The 26,481-nt window shown below is 41.4% G+C and overlaps 1 protein-coding gene across 1 annotated transcript in view; it reads left to right on the top strand.

The window, feature by feature from the left end:
• Mreg (melanoregulin) overlaps positions 1-23,869 on the top strand; it is a 59,104-nt gene extending 35,235 nt beyond the window's left edge. The window contains exons 3-5 of the mRNA XM_026402365.2: positions 19,933-20,023; positions 21,355-21,518; positions 22,075-23,869. Of these exons, the coding sequence (XP_026258150.2) occupies positions 19,933-20,023; positions 21,355-21,518; positions 22,075-22,209 (390 nt within the window). The 3' untranslated portion in view covers positions 22,210-23,869. The remainder of the gene's footprint in view (positions 1-19,932; positions 20,024-21,354; positions 21,519-22,074) is intronic.
• The last annotated feature ends 2,612 nt before the right edge of the window (positions 23,870-26,481 follow it).

Raw genomic sequence — 26,481 nt, 5'->3', positions numbered from 1 at the left:
CCTGGACCTGAGTGACCACCCCAGAGACTATTTTGGGAAAATCTGTGTACGGTATGTTCCATTTGTGTCTTTGCATCCCTGTGTCCACATTGGTGTCAGAGGGGGACAATATAGTGTGCTAAATTTGGACTGAATTGAGTGGCACCCTACTGTACTGCCAGGAACATGGGTTTTGGAGTCAGACACGTGTGAATCTAAATTCTAGTTTCCCCACTTAACGGGAGATGTGAGATCTTAGCTGAGTTGTTTAACCTCATGGAGTTTCACTTTGCAGGGCACTCAAAAGGGATCCATAGACCCGTGTCCTCTGAATGCTGAGAGTAGAGTGTCTGGGACAGGGCCTGCTGCCTGGCATATCCTCAATATTAGTTTGTTGGAAGAGACACGTCTGAGAAGTAACTACCAAATATCAAGTGCCTGGTTGGTAGAAGATTAATGGATCATTTTGTTTCACTTCACTTTTCTTGAATCTATTGTTTTCTAAAAATATGGGAATCAAAATACCTTAGTATATAAACCAGTCATGTCAAAATGGGCTGGGGTTGTAGCCCACATGTTTTTATGATAAGATTTAGTGCTGTTTTCTTGATCCACTCACCAGCAGAACTTGGCTCTCAGATGTAGGCAGATTAAGCAAACCCACTGGGGGACCCACTGTGTTCCAGCGTCATGTAGGACTTGGGCAAATCCAGGTCCTAGTGTCCAAGAATCTCACACTTGAATAGCAAAGGAAACATCACAGACACCTAAGTGATGCTATCCAGACAGCAAGTCTACAACAGTGTTCACAAAGGGGCTGAGGAAATTCAGTGGAGGAAGCAGTTAGTTTCAACTGGAAGTTGAAAGTGGTGGCATTTAAGCTGAGTCTTGAAGAGGGAGGATTTAGATGCAGAGGAATGATAACGTGAGGGCACCTACTTGAAGAAATGGAGGTCCAGGTGCCCTGGAGAACACAGTGGTGGTCCCCCAGGGTCAGGGGAATACTGTAGGGGGAGAGATATCGTCAGGAACAAGGTTGGAAAGGGAAGGTCATGAGTAGCCTGCTTGGGACTGAATTTTATTCATGTTGGGCATGGTGGCACATGCCTGTAATCCTAGCAGCTCCGGAGGCTGAGGCAGGAGGCTCACGAGTTCAAAACCAGCCTCAGCAACAGCGAGGCACTAAAGCAATTTGGTAAGAGCCTGTCTCTAAATAAAATACAAAATAGGTCTGGGGTTGTGGCCAGTGGTTGAGTGCCCCTGAGTTCAATACCCAGTATCTCCCCCCCGCCCCAATTTTTTTATTCATTAAGCAGTGGAGAGCCACTGAAGTGTTTGGAAAGAGAAATGTCCTGCATGGTTGGGAGGAGATTGGAGAATTTAGTTTCTGGAAGCAGAGGGACTGGTTTTAGCAGCCATTCAGGCCAAGTAAGGCTAAGGCCATGGAAATGAAAAGAGAGGAATGTTGTAACAGGGGGAATCAGCAAAATTAGGCAACTGATTTGGAGTTGGAAGGTGGGATTAGAGGGAGTGAGCAGAAGTTGACCAAGTTGTGAACATAGAAGGGAGTTGCTAGCTTGGGAATGGCCAGTAGAGGAGTCTGATTGGGCTTATCCACACTCTTATGTCCAGCACAGAGGTGGAAACTGAGACCTGAAGCTGAGGCTTGGGTGAACGCTAAAGAGACTTAGGAGTCACTGACAGAAGCAGTGATGACAGAAGTTGAGGCACTGGGGACGTTATCCAGGGAGAAAGAGATGAGAAGAGGCTTAAGACAGAACCTTGGGCAAGAACCGCATGAAGAAAGAGACAAAGGAAGAGGCACCACCAAAGGGAAGGGAGGACAAAGAGTATGGAGGGTAACAGATCCCAAACCCCAGACTTACTCCTGCTGACTTCAGCCCGAAGCAAGACACTGAACCTTTCTCTAGAATAGGGATAATGGTAGCCATCTCATGGGGTGGTGGAGGATCCAGTGCTGACAGCCCCGAGTGGGTGTTTAAGATAGTTGTCCCCTTTCTGCAGGCGACAATCCAAGATCCCCAGGGGATGCCTGAAACTGCAAATAGCATGGAACTCTTTATGTACTTTTCTTTAACAGTGATCTTAGCAACTTTGGTTTATAATTTTCCCCCAGGTTGGGAGTGTAGCTCACTGGTAGGCCCTTGCCTAGCATGTACAAAGCCCTGAGTTTTATTCCCAGCATTGTAAAGTATAAAAATAAATAAATAAAACATTTTTCCCTTCCCTATTAACTTCCACATTTTCAAGTTAAAGAAATTGCTTTGTGGCTTCTCTTTGGCATATCTGTATTGGCGGCATCACTACTCTTGTGCCATTACTAAGTAAAATAAGGGTTACTTGAGTGTAAAACCAATACCTCAATAGTCGATCTAATAACTGAGACAGGTACCAAGTGACTAATGGGCAGGTGATTTATACAGCATGGATAATGTGCTGAACAAAGGGGTGATTTGTGTCCCAGGTGGGATGGATGAGACTTTGAGAGATTTCAACACATTACTTGGAATGTCACACAAGGTAAACCTTCTGAACTGTTTATTTCTGGAATGTTCTCTGTAATATTTTTTGGATCACAGTTGACCCTGGATAACTAAAACTGAAATGGCAGATAAGAGGGCTCACTCCTCTTCCCCATAGCAACCTAGAGAGGCTTGCTAAGAAGAGAGAGGCCATCAGGATTCAATGCTTTAGGGAAAGTGAAGGTCTTTGTAAAGGATCTTGAGAAGTCATCAGATTTGGCCACCAGTGGGGTGGGCAGGGTGGTGGAGCAGGTCCTGAAGAAGGCCGGCTGCAGGGGACAGGGGGTGAGAGTAAGTGGAGGCAGTGAGAACAGCAGGCACAGGTTCCCTTGCAGCCATCTAGCAGCATGGGGAGGGTGGGAAATGGACTGGAAGAGGAGGCCAGGGGATTATGGGAAGGGCACTGTGGTGGCTGGCATGGGGGAAGCCTGCTGGCATGTTAAGAAAAGTGAACTGCTTCCTCATAAATCCTTTTTCTCTTGGACTTGGCATTGGGGTGATTGTTCCGATGTGCCTGCTGAGGGGTTCTGGCCTGTCATATAGCTCATCATGGAGTTCTGCATTTCTGAACTTTTTGCAAAGAAGAAAAGGAATCCTTCCACATAGAAAATGTTTGAAGGATGTTTATCATATCCCCCTAAGCCCTCTAGGTCCCAGGTCTGTCAGAGAGGCCACTGGGACATGGTTTCCAAGCAGGAGGCCCTCTTGGTTGCTTCCTCCTTGCTGAAGGACAGTTGGGCAGCCTCCCTCTCCAGGTGGCTCCCCCGGGATTCTGTGCAGAGGAGTCTAATTGCTACTTACTTTCCAGCAGTGCTTCTGTTAATGCAGTATAAGGTTACATTAGTTTTGGGCTATGTTTTCATTCCTTAGTGCAAACTCCATGTACTACCCATTTTTGTTTTTTTTTTTTGCAAGCTCAGGGCTGTTCTTGGCACAGAAAAGGTGCCTAATAAATGCAGACTGAACACCAAATTTAGGTGGATTTGGAGATTCTGGTTTATTCAAACCCTTGGCCTTTCTTTCACACAAAATGCTGTGTAGGCTCGTCCCTATTTCCGGTACTTTCTGTGCTGAGTTTTTTCAACCCAGGAATATTTTTGTTTATTCCTAATAAATTTTGATATCCACCCCTCTGTATTATTTAAATTGTGATTCTTTATTGCATGTGTTGTGTTAGGGTTTCTTTCTACTTTTGTGCTCTTTGACCTTCCCACATCACTGATAAAAGTGATGACCTGGCTCTGAAACTGAGCCCCACAGTCCGGCTCAGTTTTAGACGGACCCCAATGCTTTTGAATATTCCCCAGTGGCTGCAAGATGACCCCAGTCTCCATTATCTGTCTCAGATTTCACTCATTTATTAGATGTTTGTCAAAATATTGATACTGACTGTGTATTACGTGTCTTTCTCCTTTTCCTCTGATGTTTTCCACTACCTAAAAGATGAAAGGAAGCAAAACTAGAGAAGCAGTCAGTAAGGATTTCTCAACGTTTTGGAGAGTGGAGAGTCAGTCTCGCTTCATCTGAAGTAGAAAGTAGCATAAGATGATGTGAACTGGTGAAGACCAAAAGGAAACAAATAATAGTTGCCATGTTCAAATAATTCATTTCACCAGGAAGCCACCACTTGCAAGTCAAAGTATTTGGGTCCTACATGATGCATATCTCCCTGATTGAGATGTGTTTAATTTTGTTGTGCAGTGTTCTAGTCACGTTTGTATGATGTCTTCCTTTGATATTGGTGGTGTTTGAGCCGCAGTGGAAATTCCCAAAGGGTTGTTTGTGTATAGTGCATGATACCTGTGAAAATTTAATACTTGTTGATGGTGATGTTGGCAAGAATGAGTAGGAAGCAGAAAGTTTTCAGGAATTCTTTTAGTTTCAAGGCACACTTTGGAAAATATTGAAATTCAAGAGGGGTATATTTTCTATAAAATAAGTATGTTTACTATAATTCTGGTTTCTGTTTATATCTTATGGTCTAATTAAAAGAAAAGCCAAACATCTTGTGTTCTGATGCAGAATAATAGCTGTCATATTTTATTAAGTGCAAAGTTTAGGGTATGGTATTCTACCATTTACTTATTTATTTATTGGTACCAGAGATCAAACCCAGGGGTGCTTAACCACCGAATCATATCCCCAGCTCTTTTTTAAAAAAAATATTTGTTTATTTATTTCTTCTAATTTGTTATACATGCCAGCAGAATGGATTTTAATTCATTACATAAATGGAGCACAATTTTTCATGTACACAAAATATCGTCACAGGTTTGGTATCTTCATACATGTACCTAGGGTAATGATATCCATTTAATTCCACCGTCTTTCCTACCCCCATGCCCTCTCCCTTCTCCTCCCTCCCCTTTGCCTTATCCAAAGTTCCTCCATTCCTCCCATGCTCTCCTCCCACCCCCATTATGGATCAGCATGCACTTAACAGGGAAAACATTCCATTTTTGATTTTCTGGGATTGCCCCCCTCCCCCTGTTTAAAAAATTTTTTTAGTTGTAGATGGACACTGTGCCTTTATTTTATTTATTTATTTTTATGTGGTGCTGAGGAGTGAAACTAGTGCCTCACACGTGCTAGGCAAGCACTCTACCTCTGGCTACAACCTCAGTCCCCCCAGCCCTTTAAAATATTTTATTTAGAGACAGAGTCTCACTGAGTTGCTTAGGGCCTTGTTAAGTTACAGAGGCTGGCTTTGGAACTTGCATTCCTCCTGCCTCAGTCTCTGAAGCCTCTGGGATTACAGGTCTGTACCATGCCCAGTGTATCCTACCATTTATTAGAAGAAAAAAAATGGATGGATACAAGAGAAATAGTTACCTGTAGAGGGGGTGCTGGTGGCTGGGGGACAGAGCCTTTAGCACTTTTTGAATTGTGAATGGATGTATTACTTACAATAAACAAATAATAAATAATAAATGTATAAGGTAAAATAAACAGTTTGAGGAAGCAGTGCTTCATAGTCATCTTTTTCTTTTAAGGTGGCTGGGCTCTGGAAATAGATGACCCATCCATCTATAAGGTGTCAGTATGTCTTCATTAGGGAGATGAGTGGTTAGGCCTATAGTGGTTGGACCTCTATTCCCTGAATCTTCAGAAGAAATGACAGTTGGAAAACAGCCAGCTCTCTCCCCTGTTATAACAACAGTTTGCAAGAGCGGAAAGGCTCTCCTCCACTGGACAAAGTTCAGGGGAGGACTAAAATACAGCCCTGGTCACAGACAAGGGCTGCAATTGTATATGTGTCATTGCTGGAGGTGCTGCAGGACAGAAGGTCTGGGATGTGGGAAGCAGAACCCTTGCTATTGCATGCTCTGTAAGCCCCATCAATCCCCAGCTAAAAGGTCTGCATGCTGTAATTTCTTTCTTGCCAGGGGCAAGAGCTGGTAAAATTTGAGACCAATCTCTTTTGTATTATCTATATTTTCTTTTTTTGTTTGTATACTCAGTGAGTGGGCTTTGTAACATGATTCTTTTTAGATGCAAGGACCAGAAAAAGAGCTTCAGTTGTCTAGCTCTAAAGGGAATTGGTTCATATAAGAGAATTCCAGAATCCAGAAGTAGGACTGACTTCAGAGGAGACTGGATTCAGACTTCAGGATGTCTGTCAGCTCTATCTCTGTCTTTCACTCTGTCTTCCTCTGAGAGTTAATTCCTTCCTTAGTCTGGCTCTCCTCAGGGCAATTAAAGCATTGGGATTTTGTGCCTATGGCATCCAGGGGAAGGGGGAAGAGGGAAGACTGTTCCTCATTGTTCCAAGGCCTCATGGATTTCATTACATCTCCTGGGCTTGAGTTGGGTGATGTGCCCATCCCTGAATCCATGGGATATGCCTATTGGCTTGTCTTTGAATCTCAAACCTGCTTTTTAATTTCAAGAAATTCTGATTTGGTTGATCTGGGAGGTGTATCCTGTGCGTTGGTTTTTTCAGATGCTTCATGGATAATTCTCATTGTTCAACCCCAGGGCTGCAAATGCCCCAAACATACCATTTACTGATCCTAAAGGGAAGCTTAATGGAGGGGTTTGACATTTTAATTACTCACTTACTCCTAAGTGGTAGGGGAATATATAAGATAGGCCGCATATGTACTGCACAGGTGGATTTCCTCAGATGTCTTATGAGTATAACCTTCACTTTACAACCAGGGTCACTCTGTTTGCATCCTCACCTAAAGATTAATGATAAGGGACGTGGCCAACTTCCCTTCTCCATTTTTTTCTTTCTTATTATTTTTTTCTTATCATATTCTCTAGAGACCTTTCTCACTGCAAGCTTTCCTAGCCACTGGTTAGCATTTAACCCAATACTCTACCTCTTCAGTGCCTCGGAAGCCCCTTTCTGTCCTTCACAAGCCCCTTTCTGTCCCTCACAATCTCACACTGTCCCCTGTCTTCTGTGAGGCCCTCAGGAAAGGACACCGGCTTCACAGTGCATCCACGTCTTACAACAGCAGTACAAAGAGCAAGAATCTTATCAGCAAGCATGTTAAGGTAATTAAGATAGCATTCATTTGTCTAGGCACTTGGGTTAAAGCCTGAGAGGTACTGTGTTTTAGCCCAGTTGTTTAATCCAAGTCCGTTCCACCTCATTGGCAGGGTGGACTACCCAGGGAAGTTCTTATGCTGCAGTCACAGGGAATTCTGAGCAGATCCAACAGTTGGTTTGGTTGGCATGATGTGCAACTTCCACTTCCCAGTTCAGGAATAGGTTACTTGTTGCTAACCAATGGAGAATAAGACAAGCATTTAATAGGCACGGAAAATCAGCTCCATGAGGCAGTATACAGGATATGATCTTGTCTTAGTAAAGTAGCCTGCACAGTAGGCCTGCCTAGGCAAGTGTATCGTGCCATTCACATGTACTTCAGGGATATAGAATGAATAAGACACCTTGGAAATATGTAACTGCCATAAACTGATGCACAGTGATTTTTGGGTGATGACACCAGAGGGTCATATCATGTACTTGTGAGGGTCGGGTTCCCAACACAGTGGGCTAACTTGTAAATTTAGACATTCTCCCTCCCCAAGGGGGTCAGAAGGCAGACCACCAGGGGCTTATTTTATAGTCCATGGCCACCTAATGCTCTTTGTCTCTGATGAGATGTCTTGAGGAGTTGGCAGCAGTAAGTTGTTCCTTGTGTCTCAGGCTGGTCTAAAAAAAAAAAATGCTCAATGGAAGTTTCTTTTATCTATAGCTTTAATGCTGGTGGCCATCAGTGTTAACACACAAAGAAACGGCTGCAGGACACTGATGTCTGGGTTTCTCATTTAGTGTCCTCAGTGCCTCAGGCAGATGAGCAGCCCACCCCTGCATGGCAGGTGGAAAATCCATAATATGTCCTGGTCTTGAGACCACTGCTGTATGTATGACATCACCTGTGAAATGGGTTCCTTGGTCCCTCTCAGTCACCTGTGTTGTGCCATACACGGCACTCAGCTGGATCAGTCCCTGATTGGCTCTTCTGCTGGGGGAGGCTTGCATCAAGCCTATAATTGTGTCCATGTGAGCCAGTGCATAGCTGGTCCCTTTTGATAACAGGAGGACTAATGTAGTCCAGCCACCATCACTGAAGAGGGACATCACCTTGCTTGATGTGCCTGTCAGTGGCATCAGATTGTTGTAGGTAGCACTGAGAGCAGGCGAGGCAGTCCTGTCATGCAGCAACAACACCAGACCTCTTTATGGGCAGTCCCCAGCGTGTCTCAGCTGCCCACATAGTCTTGTCCTGCATTCTTTAATCTGGGTGTAGCCAAGTGGCAGTTTCCTCTGTAGCCATTTTATCTCTACTTGTTGTATGACCTCGACTGATGCTTCCCTGGTGATGGGTTTCACAGTGAAAAGAGCAGCAGAAGTAGCACACTGTTGTCTTTCCAATGATCCATAATATTCCTCTGTCCCCTTCCATAACTTAGTAATGTTGGTATCTTCTGGGGTGACCCAGTTCCAGTGGGGGTCTTATGGTTCTTAAACTACTGCCATAAGCCTCATCCAAAGCCATCTGGAGTAACATGAGTGGTAAGCTCAACAGTTTTCAATATATCTCATATTTCATGAGCTTGTGCCTGTTTTACTGTCCATTTGGCCAGAGTAAAAGGTCAGTCCATTCCCAGGCTGAACCCCTCCTACACAAATTATATAGGAGTCATAATAACTGAGCTATATTAGGGATGAAAGCCCTCCAATAACACCTTAGCAAGTTGATGTATTTGCTTTACTGTGTTGGGAAGTAGAAATGCCTGAACTTTGTCTTTCATAGCCTGAGATCGGACCTTTGTCCTACTTGACCAAATAACACCCAAGAATTTTACCCATAAGCCAGGGCCCTGCACTTTGTCAGGGTTAACAACCCATTCTCTTCCTTGCAAATGAGTCAGAAGCATTGGGGGAGCCTTGGTGAGCACCGAATGAGAATCAGAATTGATCTTTCTATAAACATGTATGAGCAGAGCTCATCAGGTTCATTACCATCCCGTGACACAGGATGGGGCGATGGAGAAATCCTTGAGGTAACATGCACATCCCGCGTGAAGGCAAGGCAGGCTTGACTCTTCAGGACTCCATCTACAATAAAGAAGCATGAGGAAGATCCAGCACACAGTGACACGTTTCCAGTCGAGTGCTGAGCTCCTCTGGCATGGTGGCAGTGCTATAAGGGATGGCATTAAGTGGAAGAGTCACCTTCTTTAATTCCCTGTAATGCAGGAGACATGTTCCATCCTGCTTTTTCATGGGCCACATGGAGGAGTTAAAAGGACTGTGGGTTGAGCAAATTAGGTTTATTGAAGCCAATCTGCATATTGTCTCCATTACCTCTTGAAGACCACCAGAAGCTGATAATGTTGGTGGCAACAATTCTCTGCTGGGCACAGGGAAGACAACAAGTAGGTGTTTAGCTTGTCCTCTTAATATTGTTTAGCTTCATAGATGACATGTTTAATGTTCCCATAACCACAGTCCCCTACGGTAGTCTGTAGGTATTTACCCCAGAAGATATCAACATTGATTATATATTTAGGAACAGGAGCTATGAACTCTGGGTCAGGGAAGGGTGGCAGGTGTCCAAGCTGCAGTGTTAGTGTTACAGTTTGATTTTTCACTGTTTTTCCTCTGTATTCATCAAAAGCAGTTCAGTTGCCTGGGAATTTGTTAGGATTGCACATATATCAATGTATGCTCGGCTCCTGTGTCCACCGGGGCTGTTACTCTGAATACTTTCTGAAGACCAGTGTGTTGCCAATTCTTTACATGACCTCCCATCCAGAGACATGGCTTTGAGCCCTGAACCTTGACCTTTTCCCTGGTTGTCCCACACTAGGATTCCTCAGGGGGAGCTTTGGGCTCTGGTTTCATCACCTCTCCCCATAGGAGAGGCTTGTCTTTGTCTCTTTTGAGAGTAAAAAGAGTCTATTTTACCTTTTGGATCACCTCCCTTTTTGTTTCCTTATGGAGAGGTCGTGGCTGAAGCCTCTTCTCTTTGGCAGTTGCTTCCATAACTGTACTAGGGTGGCATTAGGTTGTTTCTTTGTTTTCTTTCTATTTCCTGTAGCCATTAAGTCCATGTGCATCTGTTGACAGGACACTCGGAGAGGTTCTTCTGGGTTTACAGACTCCTCTTTTCTGCTGCAATCTGTCGGTCTCCCCTAGATCTGCTGCTGTCAGTTGTACTGCTTGCTGGAGGGGATGCTGTACTAACGGGGATAATATTGATACCAGGGCACCATACGTGGACAGAGGGGCCGTGTGCATTGCTGCATCCCTCATCCCAGTAGTAAATCATAGTGTCCGATCCTGGGAAAGGCTACACATAAATTGCATGTTTCATTTCCAGTTCCCACAAATAGCTCTGTAGTTCTTCCATAGGTTCTTGTGGGCTTCTGGGCGTAGGAATGTCTCCTGAATCTGGCCATGTGTTGGCAAGTGGCAAGAAGCAGACAAGCTAGTAATGACCCACATTTGCATCAGCGGCACTGGCTTAAAGCTGCTGAGGTAAAGCAGGGTGAGCAGTTACTGAAGCCACTTTAGACAATTCTGTACTATTCACTGTTATCCAGCCTGCTCCAGTGTCCCACAAGCAGGGCAGCCAGTGCAGGCACACTTCTTTTGTTTCCTGCCTGAACTTGGACCCCAGCTCAGCAGGGGTACAAGGTCTGATGGTGATATGTAGACATCCCTCTGGAGCTGGGAAGGATCTAGTTCAGCCCCTCAGGCCACTCCTCTGGGTCTTGCACTTTGGGTTCATAGCTGGTCTAGCTTCTGTAATATCTTCATGCTCCACCTCAGCTTCTGAGTGACTGGCACTAGTGGACCCCTGAATGGCTCTCACATTTCAGGGCTCCAGTTTTTTCCAGTCATCAATGTCCTGATACAGGTTCTGGGCTCATAATGTCCCGTCAGTTTAGCATAACAGCAGGCCATGACCTGCAGACACCCATCTGCAGGTTCTAAGCACTTCAACAGCAGATCCTTACTGTCAGGCTGCACTGAATGGGCCTTGTTCTAATTTTAACTCTTTCTAAGCTGAGCCGGAGTGGCTGGCTCCTGGTCTGTGGCTGACTTTAATGCACACAGCAGGAACCTAGCCACCATGGCCTGACATCTTTGTTTCCTTTTGCTTTCTCGTGACTACTTTGGATGCTGCTTCTAACACTTGCATTATCTGCCCCCACTTTGCACTCTCAGGGCATCCCCATGCTCATGTGACAGTCCCCATCCCTCCAATAGGGAACAATCACAGTGAAGTTCATGGCCAGCCTGGGATTCCCCCTGCAGACTCCATGGACTTTCCCAACTCTGGAAACCACTCAGCACCTGTCTCTTTGGGATCCTGCCAACTATGTCATGACGCTGTTCAACCCCAGGGATGCAAGCACCCCAATAAAAAGGAAGAACTTGGAGGATTCAATGGGGAGGTTTTGGGTATTTTAGTCACTCCTTGGTGGCAGGGGCAGGTGGCAATATACAATGGAGGGCCACGCTGTGCTTATAAACACACACACCCATATATGAATGCTAGGTGGCATGGCCTGCCCACTGCACAGATAAATTTACTTAGATGTTTTATGAGTACATCTGTTACTTTACAACCAGGGTCACTCTGTGTAGTTCCTCACCTGAGCATTAGAGATAAGGCCAGGTGTGGTGGAACATGCCTGTAATTCCAGCAACCTGGGAGGCTGAGGCAGGGGAATCACAAATTTGAGGCCAACCTAAGCAACTTAGCGAGACCTTGTCTCAAAATAAAAAGTAAAAAGGGATAGGGATATGTTCAGGGGTTAAGCACCCTGGGCCAATTCCCAGTACCAATAATAATGATAATAATAATAAAAATAAAAAAGATTGACAATAAGGGGTGTGGCCAGCTCCCCTCTCTATTTCCATAAAAAGGTCTTTTGGAGACCGTTTTATCTTACTAAAAGCTTTCCTAAGCACTGATTAGGGTTTAAGCCAACATTCACATATAGCTAAAGCTGACTTTATTGACTTAAATCCATCAGAGTTTACTTACAGCTGCAGATATAATTGCTCTCCAGAGAAAAATTTGAATGAAGGGGAAAATAGATGTTGGAGAAGCAAACATCCTATCTCTCCTGTGACAGACACATCAGTATCCCCAGTATTTATACCCTCTTCTTCCTTCCTACTAGGACCCAGCTTTTGTTTGGGACAGCAAGGTTCCAGCCCTGAGGGATGGATCCTGATTGGTGTAAACTGCTGTTGAGAGACAGAGACAGAGATCAGAGAGAGAGAGAGAGAGAGAGAGAGAGAGCGAGCGAGCGCTGGAGCAAAGGAAGAGCAAATTACTCCTTGTCCATATGGGCAGTCGTATCAAAGAAGTTTAAAGATAATATACAAGAAATTGAAAGTATAGCTGGGCTTGGTAGCATGCACCTCTGGCTCCATAGGCTGAGGCAGGAGGATCTCGAATTCAAAGCCAGCCTCAGTGACTTAGCGAGGCTCTAAACAACTCAGTGAAACCCTGTCTCTAAATAAAATACAAACAAAGGCTGGAGATGTGGCTCAGTGGTTAAGTGCCCCTGAGTTCAATCCATAGTACCAAAAAAAAAAAAAAATGGAAGCATAAGCCTATTATTTAAAGCTGTAGAGTAGATCACCACCAAAAAAAAAAAAAAAAAAAAAAAAAGAGAGAGAAAGGGGTGAAATATTCAAACATAGCTACCTCTGAGAAATAAGATTAGAAAAAGAGAATGAGAAAGGAAACCTGTGGCTTTTAGTTTGTCATTTTATTTTCTTTAAATTTTTATTTCTATTATAATGTCCTTACATTATTTTTATATCTAAAAATAAATTGGCCTCTTTTGGGGTTGCTCCTAAGAGTTTAAGATGATTTAAAATATATATAATCTATTGTTAAAGGACATTTAAAAATGTATAAATCATATTTTAAAAATAGTTTTTAATTGATAGATAAAAATTGAATATACTTGTTATACACAGATGATGCTTTGAAATACGTGTGCACTGTGGAATAGCTCCATTGAGCTAACATTTGCATTACTTCACATACTTATCATTAGATCACCTTTTAATAAGAAGTAGAAATCACTTGTTAATTGTCCCAGTTATCTACAACCTCACATTAAGATAGTAGGGATAAGAATCAAATTGTTTCTTAAAGTACTTATTTGACAAGTGAAAAGTGTATGAAGTACAAGTGATGATTTGCTGTCTATAATCATTGTATAATGATTACCACAGTCAAATTAATTAGCATATTCATTACCACCCATAATTCCTATTGTGTGTCTGTGGGAGTGAGAACACTTAAAATCTGCTATTGTTTGAAATTTTAAGTAAACAAGACGGTGTTATTTACTATTGTCACCGGTCACCATGCTGTGTATCAGCACAATATCATTTCAGCATAACTCTGCCGCAGTCCGGCTGCAGCAAAATAACCCGGGGGTGATGAACAACTTGTGTACATTGATACAGCAGGAGTGGGAGCCGTTTATTGTAGGATAGTAGGGGTATATATACATTCCACACAGCTTATCTTAATTAACATAAACTAGATACAGCAGTCAACCAATAAGGAATCTCCACACTTAATGGCTCGCTGGCATTACTTCACAAACCACTCCCTCTGGCAAAATGCCAGGCGCCATCCTGACTTGTTTACAGACTCTAACATAACTCATTATAGCCACCATATAGAATCAGTCAGTATTCATCAATAGATGAATACACACACACAGAAAAATGTTATTTTGCCATAAAAAGTAGGAAATCCTGTCATTTGCACAATATGGATGAACCTAGCAGCTGTTGGGCTAAGTGAAATAATCAGACACAGAAAGACAAGCACAGCATGGTCTCACCTATGTATGGAACCTGAAAGGTCAAGTCACAGAAGCAGAGAGTAGAATGAGGGTTGGGGTCGGGGAGGAATAGAGAGATACTGGCCCGAACATCAAATGTTTTAATTTTGTGCACAGGACAGTGATCTGAGGAGCTTACAGCAGGGCTCAAGGTCAAGGCCAGCTCCTGTAGAACTAGCTGTTGATGGTGGACTGAGATCCAGGTTGCTCTGCCTTTCATGTTGTTGCCTCAACCTTCTTATCTAGTAGCCCTAATCTGATTTGGCCAACAACAAGAGAGGAGAATAACCTTAAGAATTCAGCTATAAAGGTCTTCAGTTATTAATTTTTTTTTTTTTTTTTTTTTTAGTTCTTGGCGGACACAACATCTTTGTTGGTATGTGGTGCTGAGGATCGAACCCGGGCCGCACGCATGCCAGGCGAGCGCGCTACCGCTTGAGCCACATCCCCAGCCCATTCAGTTATTAATTTTTAATGACATGTTTTTCAATTTGACTTGGTTCCCAGGTCTCTTGTGTAGTTAACTCTGTATTTTCTTTTGCTACATCTTTGTTAATTTATTTGTTGTTAAGATATAGGGCCACAGAACCATAATGACTACAGTATATGATTTCAGAAATTATGGGAAAACAAATTATTTTAGAAAATAAGACTTTAACTTTTGATGTCTACTAGAATTGAGTTGAATTCACTTGTGAAGAATGTTTAACTGATCTTTGTTACTTTCAAATTATCCCAAGCTTAAAAGATAAATCTTTACAATATGTAAATTGTACATCAGGCACAGTGGTGCACACCTGTAATCCTAGCAACTCAGGAGGCTGAGGCAGTAGGATTACAAGTTCAAAGCCAACCACAGCAACTTAGTGAGGCTCTAAGCAACCTAGTGAGACCCTATCTCTAAATAAAACACAACAAAGGGTTGGGAATTTGTCTCAGTAGTTGAGTGCCCCTGGGTTCAATAGCTGAGTACCAAAAAAAAAAAGACTTGCTCCTTGCTTGTCTTTAATACCAGGAAGTAGGTGAATAGATTTTGTACACCCCCATTCCTCATTTACTGCACTTAGATTCTGTTCATTGGGTCATATGTTTAAGAGGAATTCAGAATCTCCAGTTAATGATTTATTTTATGAAATGCCAATTCTTAGATAAAATCCTACCAAAAACTTCCATTGGTTTAAGAGCTCTATATGTTGCACAGAATTTCTAGATACTATAATGTGTTTATTCATGATGATTCTGTCAAAAGAAGACAGTAATGGTATGCATATATGTGAAATGCCTAGTTTCATTCCACTGATTTTAACAAGTACCTATCATGTGCAAGTTGCCTGTGAGCCACACTCGGGTGTTAAGGTCTGTAAACAAGTCAGGATGGCGCCTGGCAAATGTTAGAGTCCATAAACAAGTCTGGATGGCGCTTGGCAAAATGCCAGAGGGAGTGGTTTGTGAAGTAACACCAGCGAGCCATTACGTGTGGAGATTCCTTATTGGTTGACTGCTGTATCTAGTTTATGTTAATTAAGATAAGCTGTGTGGAATGTATATATACCCCTCCTGTCCTACAATAAACGGCTCCCACTCCTGCTGTATCAATGTACACAAGTTGTTCATCACCCCCGGTTATTTTGCTGCAGCTGGACTGCGGCAGATGGTGACCCGTTACGGGGAACCCGGGACACTCGGGGGTAAGTGACGAAAAAAAAAGCTGCCCGTCCATAGATAGGGCGAAAAAAAAATGGCCATTTTGACACAAGTTGTTAGTCACCCCCCTGTTATTTTGCCCAGCCAGCCGGGCTGCGACACTAGGGGACAGTGGGATCCAGAGATGCACTAGGTACAGACCCATTCTTAGTACTGTTAATTAGGTGTATGTTGCATCTGTCAGAGTAACACTGAATGAATTTGTATAGTATTCAGTGTGGGTATTTAGGAATAGCAAAATAGCTCATAGATGGACAGCAGGAAGGGAACATGGATAATCCAAGGACAAGAGGATCTCTGAAAAATACAGATTTGTCTACACTTGGAACAAGGCCTGAGGTATCAGCCTAAGGAACTAAGAAAAACTTAGAGACCTTCAATCACGAGTTAGTGAAGCCACCTAGTGGTTGGTTACTTGTGTTAAGGTGTGTGGACATGAAGCAGCTCTGTGGATTGTGTAACTAAAGTTCTGATCACTTTTCACTAAGTCCAGAAAACAGGGTCAGTTCTATTGACGATAAGCATATTGTACCACTCTGTCTGATGCTTTGTTTATAGTCTTTATGAAACAGGATTTAAGGCAACTCACATGAAGTAGAACGTGAGAACAAAAAAGAAAAGATCATAATGAAGACATAAAAAGCAGCCCCCGAGTTGTAATCATTAAAAAAATGCCTACTAAATCATATATATATATTTTAATATCTTTATTTTATTTTTATGTGATGCCGAGGACTGAACCCAGGGCCCCATGCATGCTAGACAAGCGCTCTACCTCTAAACCACAACCCCAGCCCCCAAATCCTATATATATATTTTTTAATGAAAAGACTAAATTTCCAACTTAAAATAGAAACTGATCAGTTATAAAATTTGATGTCCAGAAAGTTAAAATAGTGTTTAGGAAAAATAAAATCCCATTTGATGCTGAGCACAGACACATTTCTTCTGGGTGTTCTGAGGAATGGGCTAATAAGTAGTGGAATGCATAACATTTTCCTCTCATAGTAGAAATTATTCTAAATCTTGGAGGATTTTTTTTTCTGTTTTTAAATTGCATCTACACTGATTTGTGCCCGCCTTGAATTTGAAAGGCTTATATTAATCTGTCAAGCCTCACAGTAAGCCTTAGGGCATATATTGCCACATAGCAGACGAGGCAACTGAGAGGCAGAGAACTTCCCTGTGGTCAGGCTGTTAATGTATAGTGAGCTGGGATCCAAACCTGGACAGTCTGGGTCTTTTCCAGTGTGCTATGCTGATTGGGCAATGAAGTATATAAAAGGCCCATCTAATGAAGAGGACAGCACTCAGGTTCCCCCCCCTCCTCAGTTTTTCCAGTCTGTAGGGAATTGGAAAGAAAAAAAAGTATGTTCTATAAAAGGACCTATCTATAAAGTTCTATGTAGATAACCCTCTCTAAAAACAAACTTCCATGACACTTCAAAGGTGTACTTAGTTCCATGAAGATTCTAATGTTTCTAAAAGATTTAGCCTCTGTATGGGGACAGTGTGATGGCCTAATACACAAGACTGATAAAGAACTTTTCAGAATGATAGCCTGTTAATGGCTTGCTGAGTTCTCGAAAGATTCATCCCATCAAGGGAAAGTAAATAAGACAGAGTGGTTTTTCTGCATCTATTGAGATGATCATATGATTCTTATCTTTGAGTCTTATTGATGTGATGATTTACAGTTATTGATTTCCGTATGGTGAATCAACCTTGCATCCCTGGGATGAATCCCACTTGATCATGGTGCACGATCTTTTTGATATGTTATTATATTCGATTTGCAGAATTATATTGAGAATTTTTGCATCTATGTTCATTAGAGATATTGGTCTAAAGTTTTCTTTCTTTGCCTGGTTTTGGAATCAGGGTGATATTGGCCTCACAGAATGAGTTTGGAAGTGCTGCCTCTTTTTCTATTTCTTGAAATAAATTGAAGAGTATTGGTATTAGTTCTTCTTTAAAGGTCTTGTAGAACTTGGCTGTGTATCCATCTGGTCCTGGGCTTTTCTTGGTTGGTAGGCTTCTGATGGTGTCTTCTATTTTATCACTTGATATTGGTCTGTTTAAATTGTGTATATCTTTCTTGTTCAATCTGGGCAAATCATATGACTTAAGAAATTTGTTGATACCTTCAATATCTTCTATATTATTGGAGTACATGTTTTCAAAATAATTTCTAATTATCCTCTGTATTTCTCTAGTGTCTATTGTGATATTACCTTTTTCATCACGTATGCTGGTAATTTGAGTTTTCTCTCTCCTTCTCTTCATTAGGATAGCTAAGGGTATGTCAATTTTATTTATTTTTTCAAAGAACCAACTTTTTTTTTTTTTCAGTTGTTTCTATTTCAGTGATTTAGACTGGTAGGCCAATGGTACAGAATAGAGGACACAGAGACTAACCCACAAAATTATAATTATCTTATATTAGACAAAGGTGCCCAAAACATGCATTGGAGAAAAGATAGCCTCTTCAACAAATGGTGCTGGGAAAACTGGAAATCCATATGCAACAAAATGAAATTAAACCCCTATCTCTCACCATGGACAAAACTCAACTCAAAGTGGATCAAGGACCAAGGAATTAAACCAGAGACTCTGAGTTTAATAGAAGAAAAAGTAGACCCTAATAATGTTCATCATGTGGGATTAGGCCCCAACTTTCTTAATATGACCCTTATAGCACAAAAATTAAAATCAAGAATCAATAAATGGGATGGATTCAAACTAAAAAGTTTTTTCTCAGCAAAAGAAACAATCAGTGAGGTGAACAGAGAGCCTGCATCCTGGGAGCAAATCTTTACCCCTCACACATGAGATAGAGCACTAATCTCTAGGGTATATAAAGAACTCAAAAAGCTAAGCACCAAAAAAACAAATAAGCCAATCAATAAATGGGCCAAGGACCTGAACAGACACTTCTCAGAAAAGGATATACAATCAATCAACATCGTCTCTAGCAATTAGAGAAATGCAAATCAAAACTACTCTAAGATATCATCTCACTCCAGTCAGAATGGCAGCTATTATGAAGACAAACGACAATAAGTGTTGATGAGGATGTGGGGGAAAGGTACACTCATACATTGCTGGTGGGACTGCAAATTGGTATAGCCAATATGAAAAGCAGTATGGAGATTCCTTGGAAAACAGGGAATGGAACCACCATTTAACACAGGTATTCCTCTCTCCAAAGGACTTAAAAACAGCATAATACAGGAACACAGCCACATCAATGTTTATAGCAGCACAATTCACAGTAGCTAAACTGTGGAACCAACCTAGATGCTCTTTAGTAGATGAATGAATAAAAAAAATGTGGCATATATTCACAGTGGAAGAGTACTCAGCAATAAAAGAGAATAAAATCATGACATTTGCAGGTAAATGGATGGCATTGGAGAAGATAATGCTAAGTGAAGTTAGCCAATCCCAAAAAAACAAATGCTGAATATTTTCTCTGATATAAGGTGGCTGATTCATAGTGGGGTAGGGAGGGGGAGCATGGGAGAAATAGATGAACTCTAGATAGGGCACAGAGGTGGGAGGGAAAGGGAGGGGATGGGGGTTACCAAGGATGGTGAAACGTGATGGACATCATTATCCAAAGTACATGTATGAAGACATGAATTGGTGTCAACATACTTTATATACAAACAGAGATATGAAAAACTGTGCTATATATGTGTAATAAGAATTGTAATGCATTCCACAGTCATTTATTTTAAAAAATCAATTTAAAAATTTTAAAAAATAAAGACAGAGTGGTGCTGAGCCTTTGATGTAGAAAACATTGGCTAGGAATCAAGATGCTTGGGATTCCCAGGTTTTGGCATTTCTAATAACAAAGGGAGCTAAGACTTTGGTTTAAATACTAATCCTAGAACCTGTGAGCAGGACGACATCGAATTAGTTAAGTTCTTTGAGCCTCCATTACTTCATCTATAAATTGGCTTAAATACAGAAATTATATTAGTCGTTCACCACACACAGGCATTGTGCTTGTATATCTTTAATCTTTATAACGATCTTAGATGAAATATTTACCATTGTTTAACCCATTTTGCAGGTGAGATCTCTGAGAGAATAAAGTGAAGAGTTTGATATGTTTGTGGAAAGTGCCCTATCACCTTGTCCTCAGCAGATTCTGCAGACATGGTAGCTGATGGTGTTCCTGCTGGCTCTATCTCATCCATCCCTTGCTCTTCTTGTAGGCATGCTTTGAAGATTTGTCAAGAGGGAGGTCATGCGTTAAAGCAACATGACAGTCAAGAATGAGGTAGAGGTTTAGGCCAGAGGGTATGAATAATACTGAATTTTAATTTTCTTACAGGAATGGCAAAAACTCAACTATGATATCTATGCCTTGCGGCAGATTCGAAGGGAAGTGAGAAACAGATGGAAACGCATTTTAGAAGATTTGGGTGAGTCTGAAAGAAATTGTGAAATGGTAAAAATAACCAGTTGTGATCATTACTCTTTCCACCATGGTTTTTACAAAAGGAATGCCAGTAATTGGCTAATTAAATCTACCGTGTACTAATTATTTTCCCAATCCTGCTCTCATATCCTTAAGCAAAAAACCTCTGATATTTCTGTTTTCAACAGCCCATGTCTCGAGGACATACTGTGCCATGTGCTACTCCATCTGTCCCCATACAGGGTAGCACGGGGCAGTGAAGTCATCTGGGGACTACGATTTACTGTTTCCCCCGTACACTGGATTAAATGGAGATAATTGGCCAGTTACTAATAGCTTTATAGATGAGGCAGGCTAGGACACATTTGGTTGTAAGAGAGGCAGCAAGACTTGGTACAAAATTTCTGAACAAGTAGAAGGAAGAAAAGTTTCAAGGTTGGGGAAAAAACCCTTGTGTCATTAGAGTAGATACCAGGTAATAGTTTTTCTTAATTCTAGCAGGTTGTGATGTGATAAACATCATAAAATCAATTGTTTTAATATTGATATTAACTATTAAATAATATAAGATTAATATAAAAATTAATATAAAATAAACCTCTCGTCATAAAATAAACCTGTTTTAATATTTACAAAATGAATTTATCAATTTTGAAGTCCTTGGTCCTTCTGCTTTGAAAGCGCACAATGTCCTGGGATCGTCACTTTTCCAAAGAGGGTGCCATATGATAGCCCTTGATATTTAGTGGGATGCCATGGGTTGAGGTGGGCCTCTGCCTTCTTCACTCACCCGATATTCTCATGAATTAATAGTCTTCTTTTTACAATTAAGCTATTCTCTGAAGGTTTAAGTCTTGGGGCCTTTTCTACCTATGGGTAAGTAATTTTCACCAGCCAACCATATTTCTCTGAGGAAGAAAATCTGGGCTTGGGGAAATAGGGATCTGGAGATGATGCAGGGTGGGTGGTGGGGGCAAGAAGGAATTCTAGAGACAGGGCCTCGAGGAGGCAAGAGTAGAGTGGACAGGGATGAGGGTTTCAAACTAAACAAAGGGCCAAAAGAGGCAGTGGGTGAGTATATGCTTTTAACTCTGAGGGACAATTTAACACGGAAAGCCAACAGGGAGAAACAGCAAAAGTATTTTAATTAAAGACTCTGCCAGTCACACAGAGCTGGGGAGCAGCACATGGAGTACTGCCTCTGGCTCAGTCTTCCGATGTTTATATACAATCTGCATTCAGGTCCCTTTTCATCTCCTAGGGGGCAGGAACCTTATTGCAGGGCAGACATTTCCTAGTGGCTACTTTACATGAAGGTCAATCTTCTTGCCTCAGGTTTTCAAAAGGAAGCGGACTCTTTGTTGTCCGTGACTAAACTCAGCACCATGAGTGATTCTAAAAACACAAGGAAAGCTCGAGAGATGCTGCTGAAACTGGCTGAAGAGACCAGTATTTTTCCAAGAAGCTGGGAGCTCTCAGAGAGATACCTGTTTGTTGTGGTAAGTGGATGCCTCTTTTTTTATGTGCCCTAATTTTGCTTTGATTTTTGCCTTTTCTAGTATTTAATGTGCTCTTCATTCTGAAGCCACCAGCCACCACTGCAGGAGGAGGTGGCAGCTCATGCTGCCGTCCTATGCACTGGCTTCCAGTGGCCAAGTGGCACCAGAGTCACCTGAACAGCTTTAAAAATCTAGTTTTCTGGATTACACCTAAAGCTCTTGCAGCTTGGGGTGTGGTTCAAGAGTCTGTTTTGCTGTTGATTCTGCTGTGTAGTTAGATTTCTGAATGATTTGTAGGTCGAAGAGATGTGAGGGATATTGCTTATATAACTTAAGATTGAAAAGTCATTTGGAAGGACCCCAAGACTGGTGGAGTGTTTCTTGGGTAATATAAATAAAGGGAGAAGGTATGTTTTAAAATTTGTTGGGAAAAATTTAATAAATATTTTACTTGTTCATTATTATTTCTAGGGAGGTTTTGTTTTTATTAGATTGATTTTGCTTGGCAACCATCTTTGTTTCTCTTTTATATTTATTTATTCATTCATTTTTGCAGGACCGTCTTATTGCTCTTGATGCTGCAGAAGAGTTCTTTAAAATTGCTAGTCGAACTTACCCCAAAATGCCTGGGGTCCCTTGCCTGGCTAATGGCCAGAACGAACCACACTACCTTCCATTTCCAAGTCCCTAAAGGAGACTCAGAGGCAGAATGGGAATCCTTCCACTCGGACTCAACAGCAAACCAAAGTTGGATGTTTGCACGTAGAAGATGGCCAGCAAGTAGAGGGCCTAGTCAGAAATAATCCTGAGCTCTACAACAATGTCGGGTTTTTGTGAGGACTTCTAAGAAATGTTCTGGTTTCATTGAAACACCCTGGTGACCGATGGATCTTGCAACTAGAAAGGAAGTTGAAGTCAGTGGGGGAATTCATGATGGTAATTAGATTCTAAGAGCCCATTGTCCCAACCTTCATTTTGGTTGTACAATAAGCTCCGATCATTGGTCCTATTTGGGGAATAGGGTATTCTAATTTCTAAAGCAATAGAGCTATCATTGAGCCCCAAATAATTAGAATAAAATACAGGCTAATCCCTCACCTCCAAAGACTAGGCATTATGTGACTCTCTTCGATTTGGAAAAGCCTGCAGAACATTGGAGAGTATCCTAGGTGTCATTCTCAATATCAGTTATGATTATTGATGAATCGGTAGAAAGGTCCAGGAGAGATGCTCAGAAGTGGGTTCCAACTAGCATGGCCTTTAGGCGAACTTCCTGTTGCTACAGATGAAAAGTTCTGTCTTCATGAGGTACATGCATCTTAACATCCTCAACTTTGTTATCTGGTGACCTCATTTTTGCATATTGTCCATTTCTAGTTCAAAGCCCCTGGCATTTAACTGGGATAGCATCTGTAAACTGAAGATGTGTGACCTTCACTTCCTTCTCTTGTCTTTAATCTGTTTCCGACTTGTGAGCCAAGAGTCTCACCTGCCCAGGGAGCACCTATGCAGACCTGCAGATGTGCAGGCAGCAAAGCTATTGCTGGGCTTTCTTTGCAGATGATTTTCACATTGGAGCAATGCTATCCACAGAGCTTGCTTCTGTCCACAGCTTCAAAAGTTACTTGCCACTTAAGCAAGGAGCTTGCCAAGAGACTGTGGTTCATTTTGTTGAAAAGTCTTTAGGGATGTGTAGGATTTATCAGTAGAGTGCTGAGAACAATGGCAATATTATTATTATTATTTTTTAACAGATTTTGCACTTCTGACTTCAGGTTAAAAACTAACTTGTATTAGTCCAAGAAATTGTGACTTGAAAATTTTCATATCATGATTAGCTTTTTGGGTAGTGTCCACTATGTTTAAAATATTTCTTAAAAGATACATGTTCTCCATTTATTAATGCATTACAGGCCAAATTTAGCTGATGTGTTTCTGGAAAATCCTTTATAGTTTAATAAATAAACTAAAAGTTTTATTTAAAAAATATTTAGTACTTAAACTCTTGTCTCATGTTGTTTAAAATTAGCCTGCAGATATTTTCCTCACTTCTGTAGGCTCTTGGAAGATAAACACACAAATAGCAAAACAAGCAATAAAATAAAAAGATAATCTTAGAATGTCATACAGTTTTAATATCTGCACTCAGAATTTATGTTTTGTCTTTCTGACTTTTTCAATGTCAAAATAGATGAGATTATTTGCATCTATGGAGTTATAAATTGTTACCATAGTTTTTATTTTTGGTAATGAACCAGTAAGAAAAAGATTGTCTGTATGATTACTAAAATACATGGAATTATCCAGAATTTTTTTTCCAAGGAATTAAACACTTCTGTATTTACTTGCAAGTTGGATGTGTGTTATATTTTGGAAAAATAAAAAGGAGTAGATATCCTTTCCATAATCTCTTTCAATTAAAGGGCAGAGAAGCCAAGAGGCAGATGGGTTGAAGGACCTCCTGTCATCCTAAACACAGTCAAGAGGTGGATCTGTACTGCAGTGAGTGGAAATGGCTGGGTGGTGAAGGGCTCAGGGGTGACTGAGGTGGCCACTTCAGAAGTCACTGTGTGCTCAGCAGGACCAGGGGCTGCAGATGTGCAGGAGATTGGAGGGCTTTCCTACGTTTAATCATCTCCTTGTTGACGATTTCTCAAAAGTTCATCTGAATATGCAGGATGATTTCAAGTGGTAGATGGATGGAAGGGTTTATATTAATTGCTATTTATTTTAGGGTATGCCAGGGGAAAATCCCTGTAACTAGCAGATCAAATACCTGATTTTGTATTTCATGAATGTTATTGCTCAGCACAATAAAGGAAGGCACATTTTCTAAAGAACGTATTGGTGAGGGGTACCAGTGTCACTTAGAAGCGCCACGGCAGCTCCGTGGGCCAGATGCTGACAGAGCAGTGGGATTGTTGGCAGCAAAGGCGTGACCGAATGGGGGCCTTTGGCAACGTTCCACTGTTAGAGCAATGTGGGCACAATTATCATAATGAGTGGCCCACAGAGAGCTTTAGTGATGGTTAATAGAACATGGCCGACTGGATGGGTAAACAATAGAATATTTTTCAGGCCATGCCACTGCAAGGTCTTAAGGGTGGATGATCAGGAGGTAGGACACGGCTGCCTTAACAAACGTTATGATCTCTTGCCAAGTTTCCAGGCCAAGGCTATTCTTCAAGTCCAGAAACTATTCACTAAAGGAAAGATGGATCCTCAGAAAGGACTTGTGATACCATTGCAAGGGAGTATGACAATATGCTTAATTACTTGGCTATCTGTACACTGAAGGAAGGTGGTACACAGACACTCAGAGGACCATGAGGCACAAGGTCCACATTGACGTTGCTACTCAGGATATTATTGCCATCCTCCTTTTAGAGTGGAGGCATATAGCATTCAGATAATATATAGACTTTTCTCCCAGGTCTTACATTAGATCCACTGAATTCACAGATGTACTCGGTGGTCATCCCCCCACTTCCAGATAGATAATTGCCTGAACTTACTTGGATGTTGGCAGAAGCTCCATTCTTTTCTTGTGGGTTATAAACTGTTTTACTAGGAAAGCCAAGTGGAAACTTCTGAAAGTTATCCACTCCCTGGCCAAACCAGTAAACCAAAATCAATATTCCATCCCAGGAGATGGCAGATAAGTAACATCTGTATTGTTCAAATATACTAAGTTTTTATCTAGCATCTATTTTTGCTTCAGGATCCCACCTGGGACGCCATATTGCATTTAGTTGCCATCTTTTAGCTATGACGGTTCTTAAGCTCTCCTTGCTTTCAATGACCTTGACAGTTTCAAAGAGTACTGATCAGGAATCTAGAAGAGAGAGATGAGATAAGCTGGCCATGGGGCTGTAAGTTGTCCTGTTAGCTTTCTTCATACAATTTTCCTTGGAAAAAGAAACACACCAGAATCCTGGAGGAGACTCCCTCAGATCTGGTAATAAAAACCAAGTGGCTCTGAGTGGCACAGAGGGTAGATTGTGGCACAGAATGTAGGGCAGTGGTGGCGCAGGATGTAGGGCTCTGCTCAGGTCCCCTGCTTGGGGCCTGACCTGTTCATTCCCTTAGCTACTGACAGTACTGGTTTTGACTTCTCAGGTGAGTTCCTGTCTGGACATTGCCATCAGCTGATGACATCTGCCTTGCCCAAGCTTACTGTGCCCCTGGGGTATCCTGTGTCTATTGACTAGTTCATTGGTGCAGTGGTATGAAGGGTTAGCCCAGCTCCAGAGTTCCCTATTAGATTGGCAGAAGATTCTACTGTGAACACATCTCAGTAAAACTTCTTTTTCCAACATAGTTACTTGCTAATAAACATCTTGCATGCCAATCTTCATTTCAGAATCTTTTCTCCAGGGAACTTAATCGTGACAGTATCTGAGTCAACAATATAATACCCAAGCCTGCGTTTATAGCTGTCATTTTCATAGTGATTCTATGTTCCTTTGAGTATAATTAGTCCAATTTTACTGTAATTACTCTATTGAAATACATATTATTTCATTGTGAATCATTTCTAAATGTATTTATCTTTTATATTAAGGCTTTATTTCTAAGTTTTATTTTAGGTACAGTATTATTTAGTACTGTAAATTTATTTAAAAGAGTGGACAAGTGTTTTTTTAAAGACCCTTGTTAAAGTTTCCATTAGTTAAGACTTTTGCGTAAGTTTCCCTAGGATTGATCTGTATAGAGGCAGTAGCTTTGGAAAAGGACAGCATTCACAACAGCAGAAACTCATTTATTGGATTATTTTCCAGTGATCAGAGAGGGATCTTGGCACAGATCTGGCTTCCTTTCATGGGATTCATGTACTTATTCATGTCGTCAAATCATTCTATTACTAATACCACAAGAAAACGTTTAAATTGTATTAAATTGAATTAAAAGGGGGCATAATTTTATAATTTCCAAATGACTACCATATACAGAATGAAAATGG

Source organism: Urocitellus parryii, chromosome 1, assembly GCF_045843805.1.
Source record: "Urocitellus parryii isolate mUroPar1 chromosome 1, mUroPar1.hap1, whole genome shotgun sequence".
In the NCBI taxonomy this organism is placed as follows: Eukaryota; Metazoa; Chordata; class Mammalia; order Rodentia; family Sciuridae; genus Urocitellus; species Urocitellus parryii.
Note: the sequence above shows the minus strand (reverse complement) of the source record. Positions and strands in the feature narration are given on the sequence as shown.